General features: G+C 40.3%; 1 protein-coding gene across 2 annotated transcripts in view; it reads left to right on the top strand.

Moving 5' to 3' along the window:
- The window catches only part of nmt2 (N-myristoyltransferase 2), a 75,240-nt gene that overhangs the window by 21,270 nt on the left and 41,192 nt on the right, over positions 1 to 12,778 (top strand). For both annotated transcript variants that reach the window (XM_039736658.1, XM_039736659.1), the window contains exons 6-7: positions 2,145 to 2,261; positions 2,533 to 2,703. In XM_039736658.1, coding sequence (XP_039592592.1) covers positions 2,145 to 2,261; positions 2,533 to 2,703 — 288 coding nt within the window. The remainder of the gene's footprint in view (positions 1 to 2,144; positions 2,262 to 2,532; positions 2,704 to 12,778) is intronic.

Here is a 12,778-nt window from a genome sequence, read left to right as displayed (position 1 = left end):
TTAGCTCGGGAGAGAGATGAATGTGAGGCAGACAACATACCTGTTTTCAAAATGCAGGTATGACTCCGGTTCTTAATTTGAGAACACCATGTCTGCTCTGAAAAAGTGAGTTATGAAGACACACAGAAAACAACTGGCTGCCTAAGGACAAAAGTACAGCACAAGCAGCGAAATGAAAATGCAAGTGAACCATGCCTGTTTGATTATGGTGTAACTTTTTAAGTAATGTCTTAGTTGGATTAAGAAATCAATGGTTGTTGTTTTGAACACTGATTTGAATTGATCAGTTTGTATCTTTTCATCTACTTTTTATTTCTAGTATTTAATGCCTGGTTTCTATGCACATAAATATAAGTAATAATTAAAGTGTGTATATTTTGCCACTGGAGCTTTCCTTGTTTATTGATATCATCTGCCCCTAGTGTGTTTGTTTCAGCTATTCGTAATTTGTTTAGGTCTTTCAAAGGCAGATACCTGACCTTGTTGGAGTATGCCTTTCATGTTTATTCAGGTGCAAGCTATACTCGCTCTATTAGAATCGTGCAGCCCGTTCAGGAGTAATTATGAGAAAGCTGAAGGATACAGCTATCTCTCTGGACCCTATTAAGGTATTTTGAAACTGAAGTTGCTAGCCTCTTGCTCTCTTTGGTTTGTATAGCCCTCACAAAGATTATCTGATAAGTCCCAGCAGGAGTGCAGCTTTTTAAATTTCTCTGTTTCTTTACTAAGGTCCTTACAAGGGAAGCACATAAGGGCAGCAATGAGCTCTTGGCCACTGTAATATCACTTGATTTGGTTTGTGTGTTAGAGATATGAGTTGATGGGTGGATGACATGGGGGTATATTTAAATCAAGGGTAATAATTCAGGCATTTCCAGTATTACCTTTTCCACCAATATAAAAAGAAGCTTAGAGGACATTTGTACACTGCAAAACACTGCCTTCTGTTGTTACATTTCAATTAATACAGGTGAGCTACAACTGGAGTGCCTCGGAAATATTTAGTGGCAGTCCGTGAAACTGCACAGATGAAATTGACTGTATACTTGCTGCATTTGAGCATATTCCATTTAAGTTTATTAGAGCATTTGCAGGGGTTGGTTGTTTGAAAATATTTTAGTAAAAATACATGTGTTTGGGATTTTGGGAGCACATGCTTGAATGACTTGCCAGACTATGCAACATTAGTAATATTTTTTCATGGACATTTTTTGATATGGTTTGCTTTTAGCCAGCACTGCTCACCATAGATGCCTATTCTATTTTAAAAAAAAACTTTACGTCTGCTCTGCATATAAATGTGAGATTAAATTTTTTTTTCTTTGCTGTTAATGCAAACTGCATGGAGTAAGTAACTTTAAAAATTGTTTTTGGGTGGAGTATCCCTTTAAGTGAATGTCTGACTAACCGTTTTAAAATGTATTTGCCTAAATATATTTAAAATTTCAGCTACTTGTGCTCGCTTCATATTCCTGGCTTAAGGTTACATCTGTTTATATAAAAGCATATGATGATACTTGTTTTCAACATTTTATTTTATTACAGGAAACTGCTTTGCAAGTCTTTATGTACAGTAGTTTCACTATAGACTCCAAAGTGCATTTTTCCTTGTTTTCATCTTGTAGAAAACTTACATGAACATTTATATTTCAAATCTTTTATCATGTTTTTCTAAATTAATCTGATCACTAATAACACACTAATGCACATCACTAATATTAATGACAGAGATGTATGATCAATACGACAGATAAGAACCGGTTAAATATTATCAGTATTTCTTATGGACCGATCCAAAGGTTTAGACCGATATCCCTTATCAGATCCCTGAAGTAAGTGATATAAGTTCTGCTCCAAAGGTACAAACAAAAGTAATGTGTCAGAGTTATATAACTAGTGGGGTGTGCTCATGATTAACCATAACTACATTTTATTCTAGAAAATAAAAGAAAAAGCTCAACCTTTCCTGACGTATGTAAGCATAAGCCAAACAAAGCAATGATTTCCAGTGTTGATCGAGCTGCTTTGCTATTTTGCATTCACTTGATTGAATGTTTGAACTGATTAAAATGCTTTCTATTTTATGCCATCATTACCCTAAAGATAAGCTTATCTTTAAATTAGGTTGTTGTTGTCTATTTTAGGGCCCTTCGTCCTCCAGGCTGGTTACCACACTGGCATTGTGGAGTCCGAGTATCCTCAAACAAGAAATTAGTAGGGTTTATTAGTGCTATTCCTGCCAACATTCGCATCTATGACACGTAAGTAATGGACATTTTGATTAAGCAAGATAAACTGATATAAATAAAGAACATCTCAAATTTTAATTCAAATAATAAAACATAAAAATTGTGTTCTAAGAATTGCAAATATACTTTAAAAATCATTTTTTAAAAGCAGTGCTTCAATGTAAAAGTGCGTTTTAGCTGATTTTAACCCTCAATGCACATGGTGAAATTATTATTGAAGCTAATTTTTCATGTTAATTTTTATTATAACAAAAAATCATTCAATATTATTTCTGACTTCTAGTGTGAAGAAGATGGTAGAAATAAATTTTCTCTGTGTGCATAAAAAGCTACGTTCTAAACGTGTTGCACCAGTGCTGATTCGGGAGATAACTCGCAGAGTGAATCTGGAAGGCATTTTTCAGGCTGTTTACACTGCTGGGGTGGTGCTACCAAAACCAGTTTCTACTTGCAGGTAAGTTTAAGTACAACTGTGTTTTTGCATTGTTAGTTTTCAGATTTTAAAATTGGTGGTTTTACATGCTGGAAATTTTTTATTCTTGATTTTTGAAGTGTGTTCAAAATTTTTGATTGTTGACCAAGGTGCAGGTTTCTGACAGGTAAAATTCTGTGGAGCGAATATCTTTATACTTAGTAGGGTTAATGCTGATATTGACTTTAAGAAAAAGCCCTGGGTCAGTTTCACCAAAACAGCTTTAGCAATTCACCACCATATTTCACAGTTTGTATAAATTTTATTTGACAGAGAAATTCATACAGATAGTCAATAGTTCCCACCCTCAAGTCACGGTGGAATTGCCTTTAGCTGAGCCCTGAAATTGACTCCTAGGGACACGGTTGTAAAACTTCATTGATCAAAGAATAAATCCAGATGTGGGAAACCTGGGCATCACATGGACATTTTGACAAAATCTAACCCTTCAAAGCCAAGTTATTCATCAAAACAAACCCATGGAAAAATCCTAGGAAATAGTGTTTTTTTTATTTTTGACATGAATTTTAAATTTGATATTGCTTGAATGTTAAGGAAATGTGCTTCACACTTTAGGAATGAGTGGTTCAATTTCATGTTGATAAACTATTATAAGATAATACATTTTAATGTTAATTCTATGTAATACCCCTGCAATCCACCTTTGGGAAAATAATTATTTGCCATGTTTTATGGGCTTTGATTAGTGATACATTTTTATTTATTTATTTACATCAATTTGGGGCGATTCTCTTGAAACCCATGTCAATTTATTTTCAGTGTTTTTAAAAATGTGTGGTTGTAATTTCCTTTAATCCTCATGTTGCCATCCATCCATCCATCCATTCTCTTCCGCTTATCCGAGGTCGGGTCGCGGGGGCAGCAGCTTAAGCAGAGAGGCCCAGACTTCCCTCTCCCGGCCACTTCTTCCAGCTCTTCCGGGAGAATCCCAAGGCGTTCCCAGGCCAGCCGGGAGACATAGTCCCTCCAGCGTGTCCTGGGTCTTCCCCCGGGCCTCCTCCCGGTTGGACGTGCCTGGAACACCTCACCAGGGAGGCGTCCAGGAGGCATCCTGATCAGATGCCCGAGCCACCTCATCTGACTCCTCTCGATGCGGAGGAGCAGCGGCTCTACTCTGAGCCCCTCCCTGATGACTGAGCTTCTCACCCTATCTTTAAGGGAAAGCCCAGACACCCTGCGGAGGAAACTCATTTCAGCCGCTTGTATTCGCAATCTCGTTCTTTCGGTCACTACCCATAGCTCATGACCATAGGTGAGGGTAGGAGCGTAGATCGACTGGTAAATTGAGAGCTTTGCCTTACGGCTCAGCTCCTTTTCACCACGACAGACCGATGCAGAGCCGCATCACTGCGGATCGCACCGATCCGCCTGTCGATCTTACGCTCCATTCTTCCCTCACTCGTGAACAAGACCCCGAGATACTTGAACTCCTCCACTTGGGGCAGGATCTCTCCCCCAACCCTGAGAGGGCACTCCACCCTTTTCCGGCTGAGGACCATGCTCTCGGATTTGGAGGTGCTGATTCTCATCCCAGCCGCTTCACACTCAGCTGCGAACCGATCCAGAGAGAGCTGAAGATCACGGCCTGATGAAGCAAACAGGACAACATCATCTGCAAAAAGCAGTGACCCAATCCTGAGTCCACCAAACCGGACCCCTTCAACACCCTGGCTGCGCCTAGAAATTCTGTCCATAAAAGTTATGAACAGAATCGGTGACAAAGGGCAGCCCTGGCGGAGTCCAACTCTCACTGGAAGCGGGCTGACTTACTGCGGCAATGCGGACCAAGCTCTGACACGGTTGTACAGAGACCGAACAGCTCTTATCAGGGGTCCGGTACCCCATACTCCCGGAGCACCCCCCACAGGATTCCCCGAGGGACACGGTCGAATGCCTTTTCCAAGTCCACAAAACACATGTAGACGGTCGGGCAAACTCCCATGCACCCTCCAGGACTCTGCTAAGGGTGAAGAGCTGGTCCACTGTTCCGACCAGGACGAAACCACACTGTTCCTCCTGAATCCGAGGTTCACTATCCGGCGGACCCTCCTCTCCAGAACCCCGAATAGACTTTTCCAGGGAGGCTGAGGAGTGTGATCCCTCTATAGTTGGAACACACCCTCCGGTCCCCCTTTTTAAAGAGGGGGACCACCACCCCGGTCTGCCAATCCAGAGGCACTGTCCCCGATGTCCATGCGATGTTGCAGAGACGTGTCAACCAAGACAGTCCTACAACATCCAGAGCCTTAAGGAACTCGGTATCTCATCCACCCCGGGGCCCTGCCACCAAGGAGTTTTTTGACCACCTCGGTGACTTCAGTCCCAGAGATGGGAGAGCCCACCTCAGAGTCCCCAGGCTCTGCTTCCTCGTGGAAGGCATGTTAGTGGGATTGAGGAGGTCTTCGAAGTACTCCTCCCACCGACCCACAACGTCCTGAGTCGAGGTCAGCAGCGCACCATCCCCACCATATACGGTGTTGACACTGCACTGCTTCCCCCTCCCCTGGCGGACGGTGGACCAGAATCTCCTCGAAGCCGTCCGAAAGTCGTTCTCCATGGCCTCTCCAAACTCCTCCCATGCCCGAGTTTTGCCTCAGCAACAACCGAAGCCGCGTTCCGCTTGGCCTGCGGTACCTATCAGCTGCCTCCAGAGACCCACAGGACAAAAAGTCCTATAGGACTCCTTCTTCAGCTTGACGGCATCCCTCACGCGGTGTCCACCAACGGGTTCGGGATTGCCGCCACGACAGGCACCGACCACCTTGCGGCCACAGCTCTGGTCAGCCGCCTCAACAATAGAGGCACGGAACATGGCCCATTCGGACTCAATGTCCCCACCTCCCTCGGGGCGTGGTTGAAGTTCTGCGGAGGTGGGAGTTGAAGCTACTTCTGACAGGGGACTCTGCCAGCCGTTCCCAGCAGACCCTCACAACACGTTTGGGCCTACCAGGTCTGACCGGCATCTTCCCCCACCATCGAAGCCAACTCACCACCAGGTGGTGATCAGTTGACAGCTCCGCCCCTCTCTTCACCCGAGTGTCCAAGACATATGGCCGCAAGTCCGATGACACGACCACAAATTCGATCATCGACCTGAGGCCCAGGGTGTCCTTGGCGGTCTGATCCTCGGCTACAGAAACTGGCTCTTGGGACGTGGAATGTCACCTCTCTGAAGGGGAAGGAGCCTGAGCTAGTGCGAGGTCGAGAGGTTCCGGCTAGATATAGTCGGACTCACCTCGACGCACAGCTTGGACTCTGGAACCAATCTCCTTGAGAGGGGCTGGACTCTCTACCACTCTGGAGTTGCCCCCGGTGAGAGGCGCCGAGCAGGTGTGGGCATACTTATTACCCCCCGACTTGGAGCCTGTGCATTGGGGTTTACCCCGGTGGACGAGAGGGTGGCCTCCCTCCGCCTTCGTGTGGGGGGAAGGGTCCTGACTGTTGTTTGTGCATATGCGCCGAACAGCAGTTTGGAGTATCCACCCTTTTTGGAGTCTCTGGAGGGGTTGCTAGAGGGCATACCTTCTGGGATTCCCTCGTTTTGCTGGGAGACTTCAATGCTCACGTGGGCAATGACAGTGAGACCTGGAAGGCGTGATTGGGAGGAATGGCCCCGATCTGAACCCGAGCAGTGTTTTGTTATTGGACTTCTGTGCTCGTCATGGATTGTCCATAACGAACACCATGTTCAAGCATAAGGGTGTTCATATGTGCACTTGGCACCAGGACACTCTAGGCCTCAGGTCCTCATGTTGCATCTTTTTTAAATTTCTTGTAGAATATTATTTTAACAATGATATTACTTTATTTTTGATACTGTATACAGTAGGCTGTATTGTATTTTTGCCACATTGTTATGATGTAAGATTTTGCATATAACTTGATAAATGTTTTGTATGTCTATTTGTAATTTAGGCGAAGCAATGTAATTTACTGTTACTTTGGTGAGAGGTATTCGCCCCATCCCCCCAAACCCCCCCGTTTACGGCTTTTCTTTGTAATTTTACGACAGGATTTGGGGGATGTGTCTTAAACCAGTTTGATGAGTATTTCTTTGCTAAAGCCTTTCTCTCATCCCCCACACAAAGTCAGGTTAGCTTAACATAATATGGTCTTAGGGGGTTGCAGGTGTTAAGATGTACTATTTCCCCCATTGGTCTGAGATATGGCTGTCTGGATTGGCTGTAGGGGTTGGACAGAAAACCTATAAATTTGCTTGCTCAACCACATTCTCTATAACCAACATATGATGAAGAAGCATCTCTCTTGCTAACCTGTGATGATGTAGAAGTATCTTTCTCTTGCTAACAACTGAAGAAGACCATCACACCAAGAACTGAAGACAACACAATCAAGAGCACAGCTTCAGCCATTTTGAGACAGACTTAATGCCTGTTTTGTAGAAAGCTGAGCACCAATGATGCCTTAACTAGAGACATTTGAAGTAACTACAAGTCTGTGTGCCACCTGAATTACACATCACCATTTTATCAGGTTGTATGGTTGCCAATATTCAAATGTACTTTGCATTTTGTTATTATTTATGAATATTATCAGTAATACATTATTTTATGTGTAACTTAACTCCTGCTTGTCTTTTTACTACATCTAATTGCCTGAGGTTATAGATATAGAAGGGAAGGTGGGGATAAGTTATAAACAATAATACCTTATAAACAGTGGTAAATCTGTGAGATTAGGCATTCTAAGGCTACATATTAATAATACAATAGGGGTAAGTAGAGCAATATATATATTACTCTACCAAGATAAAACACACATCTTCTGTGTTTTCATTGGAAATTTGTTTGGTTTATAAATTAGAATGTCCCTAAAATGGTAGCTTTGAATCTTGAACATAAAACTGTTTTTCAGTTGTTTTTTCCCCTCAAATCTATAACTTTTTGTTGTAATTATCTTTATTTGTGCAGTGCAAAGTTGGCTGACCTTCCTGACTCACTCATATATCAACAAAACATTATTTCCTGCTTAACCAAAAAGTTGAAATTTGGATAGATAGTACATCTAGGACAATAGGTATTCACTAAAAAAAGACATTTCGAAATATTATTGTTTAGGGGTAAACCCCCTTAATTGAAAAACTTGATAACCCAAAATCTCAAAAATGCTTTGACTGATTTGATTGAAATTTGATGATGTAGGAAAAAAGTGGACCTGTGTTATTTTATTTGTTGGTATTTGTTGTTAGTAATGCAGGAGAGGGTAGGACATTCTAACACATTGCTTTCCCTTTTCACCACAATGCTGACAGTGATTGCACGGAGAACTATGGCATACTGGTTAATTCAAATAAAGTCCTGCTGAAGCAAATTTGAGGATGTGGAGAGTTTGGTGAACCTCAAGGATGCATTTGGAAAGTGAGCTACAAAGCTCAAGTGGCTGTGAGCTAAATTCCCATTAGCCTGTGCACTTGTCCTGATGCTTTCATCAGCGCTCACAATGTTTAAATAAGAGCACTGACAAAAGACTCATGTTATCAAAAGTAGCAACTTCTGTGTTTGGTATTTTTTTGTTTTAACCACTTTGGGGTAACAATTTCTTTGTCTTGCTAGAATACAGCATTTATCTTGGAGTACATCTTTTTGTCTTGTTTTGCATTGTGTTTAGACATGTTGCATTTACAAACAACACTTTTCCCAGGTTAATTTTAATCTGGACCCTTGTCAGAGGAATGTTGCTTAAACCAGTGTATTCAGTGTTGTTAAACCCTTAATGAGCAATCTTCCTTCCTTTATTTCTTTGTGTAATTCCTGTTTCTAGTTAAGTTTTGCTATTGCAAACTAGCATGCAAAATTTAATGTATTCAGAAGAAACCTTTGCAGTTTTGATTATTGTTAGCTATTGTCATGTTATATTTGACATAATCTACAAAGCAAGATTCGGGCAGCCAGACAGTGTCTTGCACTTGGCCAAACGTGCACTTTATTGTGTCCAACATATGGAACAATACATGTGAGATAAACTGATTACACTACATTCTTTTTTATTGTGCCATAGCCTTGCATTTTTGAAAAACCTAACACTGTTGTCCAAATCCATATTGTCATTAAGTTCTCAATGCCAACCAATGATTAGCATAAAGGGGCTTTTTCAAATTAAAGAGAAAGAAAAACACTGCAAATTAACTAATGGAGCCAAGCCACGATTGAGCAGAATGAAGCAGATTTATTTTTCTTTAGTTGGTAGAAATGCTGTTTTTCAGAATGTGATAAGAGGAGAACAGGACCGTGCTTTTCAGTGAGTAATAGTAATTACTAAATTTTGTTTTTCTTCATAGGCAGTAATAATTTCAGATTTTGATGCTAATGGAGATTCAAGATTTTAACAGTTTTTAACTTTGAAAGAATCATCTTTAAATCATCTTTATAACATTACTGAATATCACTGTTAGTGATGTCCTTTAATACAGAGTTCTGCTGCAGTCTTTCACACCAACACCCCGAACGCCCCTCCGATGCTTTCCACAGTCCATGATGTTTGTAGTTGGCTTCTTTTCTGTAAGATGCATAAAAATGTTAAATTCATTTCATGGGCTGCGTAAATGTGCAGCCTGTAAATGTCATTAATGTTTGTAATCTATACTAATAAAAGGCAAAGCCCTCACTGACTGACTGACTGACTGACTCACTCACTCACTGACTCATCACTAATTCTCCAACTTCCCGTGTAGGTAGAAGGCTGAAATTTGGCAGGCTCATTCCTTACAGCTTACTTACAAAAGTTGGGCAGGTTTCATTTCGAAATTCTACGCGTAATGGTCATAACTGGAACCTATTTTTTCGTCCATTTACTATAATAGACTTCTGCTCGATGCCTGTGGGAGGCGGAGTTACGCCTCCCACGTAACTTAGTGCCCGCCCATATAAGGCCATCCGTCAGCGGCAATCCAATAGAAACACTGCCGCTAAATATTCACGGGTGAAGGACTGTGCTTATGCAGAGGAAGATGAGATGGTCAGGGTGGTGTTTGGCACAAACTCAATGAAACTGTGAGAGAAACTTTTAAGTGCCGGGTCTTAGCTAACATTAAATACAGCCGTGGACATCACACGAGATGGCACCAGCACAGCTGTGAACCTTCGATGCATGTACACCGAGCGGCTCACATGAAATGACGCAGTGCACAGACAAAAATCAACAGTTCCAAAGAGTGCTGAACAGAAACCGAATTACACAATTTAGAAGGCAGCAAAAAAATATGAAGCGTGTGATACATACAAGCATATTCATAAGTGCAGCTACTGCGGAAACAAAGCACACGGTGGAAAAAGTCAATGTCCCTCTAAAGGAAGACAGTGTAAAAAAAATAACCCGTGCATGCAGTGTGTCACGTCTCAGATAAAGAAGAAGACAAGTTGTTTATTGATGAAGTAAGAAACGAATCGATGAATGAAACATGTTATCTTTACAACGATTGACAAACACGGAATGTAACTTGAACACAACACATCCTACAAATACGAACCTGATTGAAAGAAATAATGATAATCAAATCCTTGATAACAGCAACACTCATAACACTCACAAAACAATTACTGTATATTGACAATCATGTTACATTATTTTTAAAATGTTCCCTTTTCTTTTTCATAACTTCTTTAACACACTACTTCTCCGCTGCGAAGCGTGGGTATATATATATATATATATATATATATATATATATATATATATATATATACCCCAATCTACATACTCTCAAATAGACACTGTGGCGTAATGGTAGAGACTTCACATCTAGCGCCAAGGTTCGATTCCCAACAGGGGGTGCACTGAGTATGTACGCGCACTTCCCGATTCATTTTACCCTTGCATCCCCTTGGTTTGAGACATATGAAAAAATATGCGGTTAACGCAGAAAGACAGATCACCAAGCTTTATGATTGATGGATACAAAGCGCATTCCTAAGACTGATCGGAGGCAAATTTCATTTCAAAAGACTACCCGACGGAAGCCTTGATAAAAGCGTGGTTTTGTGCAAACTGTCCAAATACGAACCTGATTGAAAGAAATTATAATCAAATCCTTGATGACAGCAACACTCATAACAGTCACAAAACTATTACATTCACAATCATGTTACGTTATTTTTAAAATGTTTCCTTTTAGCACAAACACAGCTGAGAAGCTTCGATGCATGTACTCCATAACACGTTAAAAAAAAAAATAACGCATTTAATCACACTTTCAATTCAATTCCAAGCAAAGGGGAACTTTTGTCAATGCATGATGATTTCTTGGTATATTGATTACATTGATGCACACATCAGAACTACAAAAATGTTAGAGTCGGAATAAAGCGCGTTCCTACAACTGATCGGAGGAAAATTTCATTTCAAAAGACTACCCGACGGAAGCCTTGATAAAAGCATGGTTTTGTGCACACTGAAAAGCAAGCAAAATTAGATACATTACAGAAAGTGGACTTTGTGGCTCTTACTGGGGATCATTGGACTTCCGTGACCATTAGTAATTCTAATTACATCTAATTAAAAAATGTTCAATGATCACACTGTTTTAGCCTAATGTACAAAATAATTTTGGCTAAGGTTACTCAGAGTTTAAAGGTGAAGCTGGTCAAATTACCTTTTATGTTTCTGCCTTATTTTTTTAAGAAGAAAACTGCACTTTATGTTGAAATTTTGTTATTATTATTTAAAGACAATACCATTCTGAAAATGTACTTAAAGTACTTAAAATACCACTTTATTTTTAAGTCTGCCCAATTTTAGCCAGGGATGATATTTTTGTTTCTGTTTTGAATTGAAATGCAGTTTAAAAGCATTTTTTTTTTTTCAGAAATTAAAAGAGCTTGAGTTTACAATATTCATGTCCATGTCTATTATTTGATTGTCGCCCACTAAAACCCTTTTCAATTAAAAAAAAAACATTTGCGATTTGGGGCAAATTTTCATGTGTGGTTACATACGATTAATCAAGATTAATTATTACACAGCCTCTAATTAATTAGATTAATTTTTTTAATCGAGTCCCACCCCTAATATATATATGTAGATATATATATTTAGATTTATATATATATATATGTTTATATACAGTATATATGTAGATATGTATATCTATGAGCTATAACAATCGTAATAAATGAACAATAAAACAGCGGAGAACCCGTGGATTAAATAAAAAGGCAGCTTCCTTGGCGAAGCAAAGAAAAAGGATGGCCTTATATGTCGTTCATTTATAAAACAGCGGAGAAGCTGTGTAAAGGCTGCTTCACAAAAAACCAGCGGAGCGCCTTATATGAGCAGGCAGTCAGCTAAAGAAGGCAATCAATAAATATCTATAATCGTAATAAACAAACAAAAAATAGCGTACAAGCCGCGGATTAAATAAAGGAAATGGGTACCTGAACAGTAAACTAAGTCTCAAATAGCTACACAATAACTATAACAATTGTAATAAACGAACAATAAAACAGTACAGAACCGCGAAGCAAGGAGAAACGACGGGCTTATATGCTGTTCGTTTATAAAGCAGCGGAGAAGCTGTGTGAAGGCAGCTACACAAAAAAACAGCAGAGCGTCACACTCTGAATGTATTCCTCGCATCATCGTTATACCCTCTGATCTCCCATTTCAATTCACATGCCTCAAATTTCCAGTAAGGCTCTGCTTCGCGATGACGATTAATAAGTCTCAGGGACAGACCCTACAAAAGGTTGCCATTGATTTGAGGCAACATTGCTTTTCTCCTGGACAACTATACGTTGCATTCTTAAGAGTAATCTCAGTGCACAGCTTGGTCATATTACAACCGGTGTGCTGAACTGAAAGTGTGGTATACAAAGAGATCCTTAACAGATAGTTATTGGTATATTTTCCTCAGTTTCTTTTCTTCTTAATAAAAATTTAAAAGCAGTGCTTCGTCGCTGCGAAGCGTAGGGATTTTGCTATATACAGTATATATATATATATATATGTAGATCTATACTAATAAAAGGCAAAGCCCTCACTGACTGACTGACTCACTGACTCATCACTAATTCTCCAACTT

This window comes from Polypterus senegalus, chromosome 15 (genome assembly GCF_016835505.1).
Source record: "Polypterus senegalus isolate Bchr_013 chromosome 15, ASM1683550v1, whole genome shotgun sequence".
NCBI lineage: Eukaryota > Metazoa > Chordata > Cladistia > Polypteriformes > Polypteridae > Polypterus > Polypterus senegalus.
This window is presented reverse-complemented; position numbering and strand designations above follow the sequence as displayed.